Source organism: Saprolegnia diclina (genome assembly GCF_000281045.1).
Source record: "Saprolegnia diclina VS20 unplaced genomic scaffold supercont1.201, whole genome shotgun sequence".
NCBI lineage: Eukaryota > Oomycota > Saprolegniomycetes > Saprolegniales > Saprolegniaceae > Saprolegnia > Saprolegnia diclina.
The window spans coordinates 1-3,934 of NW_008246268.1; the positions used below are offsets into that span (position 1 = coordinate 1).

At 58.2% G+C, this 3,934-nt stretch overlaps 1 protein-coding gene across 1 annotated transcript in view; it reads left to right on the forward strand.

Moving 5' to 3' along the window:
• Positions 1–401: 401 nt before the first annotated feature.
• SDRG_17126 (TKL/LISK protein kinase) overlaps positions 402–3,934 on the forward strand; it is a gene marked incomplete at both ends in the record, with an annotated part of 4,528 nt that continues 995 nt past the window's right edge. Inside the window, 5 exons of the mRNA XM_008623361.1 lie at positions 402–1,348; positions 1,399–2,304; positions 2,353–3,041; positions 3,089–3,308; positions 3,358–3,868. Of these exons, the coding sequence (XP_008621583.1) occupies positions 402–1,348; positions 1,399–2,304; positions 2,353–3,041; positions 3,089–3,308; positions 3,358–3,868 (3,273 nt within the window). The remainder of the gene's footprint in view (positions 1,349–1,398; positions 2,305–2,352; positions 3,042–3,088; positions 3,309–3,357; positions 3,869–3,934) is intronic.

Consider the following 3,934-nt stretch of genomic DNA (forward strand, 5'->3'; position numbering starts at 1 on the left):
GGGGTGTCCTATCACTTCTTGCAACAGCTGGTGCCAAATCAGCCGCCCCATCATCATCGTCAGTGTCCCGTTGTGAAGCATACAAAAACCAAGACATATCTGAAGCCGGGCCAAGCCGTGGAAGCGGGACCCAGGCGTAGCTGCATCATTTTGGCGAGTTTGGAGCTGCAAAAGCCATCAAATTAAAGGTAATGACACGGTCTCCTCGCGCCTCTAGCTGAAAAGTCGCTGACTATCGTCTTTTAAACTCGACTAACGTGCTTGGATGGGTCGTGCAGTATTACTTGCCCTTGGGACGCAAAAGTCCCACTCACAAACCACCCAATCCGCTGAGGAACTCCACAAAACGAATCGATCGCCCTCCTTCGCCTCTTCACTTCCAAATGACTAGAACCCTGCAAATGCTTGCTGCGGCAGCCATCGAGGAGGAGGACGACGAAGCCTACTATGACGACAAGCTCGTCTTTCTCAAGCAACACGACCGCTTCGCTGAAGAAGGTCAACTCCTCATGTCGAACAGCACCTTCTTCATTACGCCGATCGGGATCGTCGAGACGACAAAGACGCTCGTGCTGCCGTTCCTAGCTTTCGCCAAGAACCTTGCCGACCACCTCCAGAGCCTCATCCACCCGTCGTCCCTCGCCTCGGAAGCTGTGGCGTACATAACGTGGCGACTGGCATCGGCGATCGCTCACCTCCACGCCCGTGGCATTGCGCACACAAAGCTGTGTTCCCAGCGCGTCCTCGTCACATCGAATTTGGACATCAAGCTCTGTGGTCTCAGCAGCCATACGACGAGCGCCACGGACGCGCTCTTGACAGCCGACGTGCAGGCACTGCTGGACGTGCTGCGGCAGCTGTTGACGCGTGCGACGGAGCTCCAAAGAGGCAGCTCCTTTGCCATATCAGCGCCTTCAGCGTGGCTTTTTCATCTCGCGGCCAACGCTTCCGAGTACACGAGCATCAGCGACGTAGTCCACGAGCTTGAGCGCCACAACGCGCAGCACGGCGTCGTTTATGTCAACGACCACCACGGGGCGCGGCTGTCGGTCGCCAAAGTCGTCACGCCGAGCGAGGACGACGCGTCGCTACAAGCCGACGAGCACATCGACGCGACGAGTGGCAATGCATCCATGCCGCCGACGCCTGCGACGCTGTCCGAGCTCTGGGCGACGTACGCTATTGCGGCTCTGGACTCGGGATTGCTCTCGTGCACAGCAAAAGTCGAAGGTACGGATGGCAACGTCTTGCTTCGGCGGGGTGTGTACAACGGGAAGGACGTCGTTATCCACCGCATGGACTACACGGCCGACGCCGAGTTTACGCAGCACGTTGCCCGCGTACTTTGGTACGTCCTCGATTATACACTGCTCATCTGACACTAACAGTGCTTTTTAGGGCCCAGTCGGACCTCTATACGCCTCGGGTGCTCGGCCACGCATTTGTCAACAGCGACAAGATCGCCGACGCTTTCTTTCAACAAGTCCAAGAGACAGTGCCGTGCCTCGTTGTCGACCACGACGGTCTTCTTCCGCTGCATCGAGTGCTCGCCGAGCACTGGTTGTACGCGGGCTCCCTCAAATGGCAGCAGCGAATCCAGTGTGCCCGGTCGATTGTCGCGGGCCTCGCGGACTTTGCCGCGCGTGGCATCACGCATGTGGACATAACGTCGCACAGTGTCTGCATCAAGTCGGACTTGCGGACGCCCCAGTTCACCAATATTGGTGCGCTGCAGAGCGGCGGCCACAACGCCTTTCGGTGGTTGCCACCCGAGCTGGCCAACGGCGGCGTCGGCCCCACCTCGGGGACGGTGTTTACGTTTGGCTCGCTTTTGTACGAGATTGCGTCCAACCAAGTGCCGCACCAGGACGTCGACAAGATTGTCGCTTTGGAACGGCTTCGCGACGTTGGTGGCGTAAGCGGTGACTGCCCGGTCCGTCTCGTCGACCTCATTGGCGACTGCTTGCACGACGTGCCGGCCGAGCGTCCGACATTCCAAGCCGTTCTACACCGTCTCGACCGTCTTCTCGGACCCAGCGCGTTGGAAGCCGCGTCGTCAGGTGTGTTGGCTCTTCGAGCATTTTGGACAAATTGCGTTTTTGTAGCCGCCGTCGACTTGGTCGAGCTGGACACGTCACTGCTTAAGGAGGTCGGGTGCACGAACTTGGCCAACGAAACAAGCTGGACCTTTGAAGGCACTTATATGTCGCAGCCGGTCCTCTTGAAGCGACCGAAAACCGGCAACGTTGCTCCCACGGTCGATCCATTCGCGCGCATTTTCGCCGAAGTGTGCCTCCTTGCACGGTACTACGCCAGCATGATGTGCAACGTCTGACAGTTCGATGTGTCTAGTGTCCAGTCACCGCACGTTATCAACCTCGTGGGCGTTGCGTACTTTGCATCGTCTCGACCGACCATGGTGCTCGAGCACACGAGCCATGACAGCAGTTTGGCCAAGCTCTTGGTCGACGACCATTTCCGAGACAGCCTCAAAGACGCCGATCTGCTCCACCTCTTGCTCGGTGCCGCACAAGGGCTCACCGACGTCCACGAGCGCGACTGGATCCACTGCGACGTGCGGATCGAAAATTACTTTGTCGATCGCAATGGGCAGCTTCGACTCGGACAGTTTGGTGCAGCCCGTCACGAGTCGGACATGAGCGCGCCCGAGACGGTGCCAACGGACATGGTGCCGTACACTGCACCCGAAGTGTTCGAGTCGGCAGCATTCTCGAAAAAGTCGGATGTCTTTGCATTTGGCGCGCTCATTGCCCAGCTCTACGACACGGAGCGGCTGTACGCGAGCTCGACGCTGACAAGCTTTGCGATCCGAGAACGCGTGCCCCAAGGTTTGGCGAAGATCAACGTGCCCGAGGCATGCCCACTTGAGCTCAAAGCCCTCGCCGAACGCTGCTTGTCGTTTGATTCGTCCACACGCCCGACCATGACCGACGTTGTCGCGAGCTTGCGCGAGCAAATCGCCAACGGGACTGTCGCGCCGGCGCGTCAGTACCAGTCTCGCTTTGTCCCGATGCTCGCCCGTACCATGATTTGTGTCCAAATGGTTTGTACTCAATGCATGTTGTAGCCCCCGCGGTGCCCACGATCGATGCCACGGCCCCGCTCGTTTGCAGCGAGGTGCCGCTTGGCCAAGGAGCAGTTGGTCTCGTGACAGCGTGCACGTACAATGGCATTGCCTGCGCATGCAAGCACTTCCAGCCCGTCAAAGCAGATGGTAGTTTACTCCCACAGCATCAGCGAGTCCGGTTAGAACTCAAGTTTCACCGGGAAATGGAGTTTCTCGCGAGGTAGACAACGCTTCTTTATCGTGCTCATTATACTTTTGCCGTCTTGTAGCCTGGATCCAAAGTACGTGCCGCGGTTCGTTGGTTCTGTGCCCGGCGATCTGCCCGGCACGTTCAAAGCCTACCTCATGGAGGTCGTACCTGGCAACGATCTCTCCAAGGAACTCTGGCAGATCAAGCAACAAGCGACGTTTCCGTGGCAAGAGCGCTGCAAGATTGCGCTCAAGATCATCCAAGCGATTGCGTACATCCACGAGTGCGGTATCGAGCACTTGGACCTCAAGTCGTCCAACATCATGCTCACGCCCGAGAACGAGATCCGGCTCTTGGACATGGGTGAGTCGGTGCGCACGGCCGATGCTGCAGGCTACAACGAAGTCATTGGCGTCGGGACATACCAGTGGATGGCACCCGAGATCCTTGCCGGCCGCACGGTCCACGCCACGAAAGCCGACATTTACTCGTTTGGCATCATCCTCTCGGAGATTGCGATGCTCGTCCAGCCCTACAGCAACATGGGGTTTGCAAATGAGTTTGTTTTAAAGAAGAACGTCGAGAGCGGCGTGCGGCCGACGATGGACCCGGCACTTCCTCACTGGATCCGAGACCTTGCGACGAAATGCTGGCAC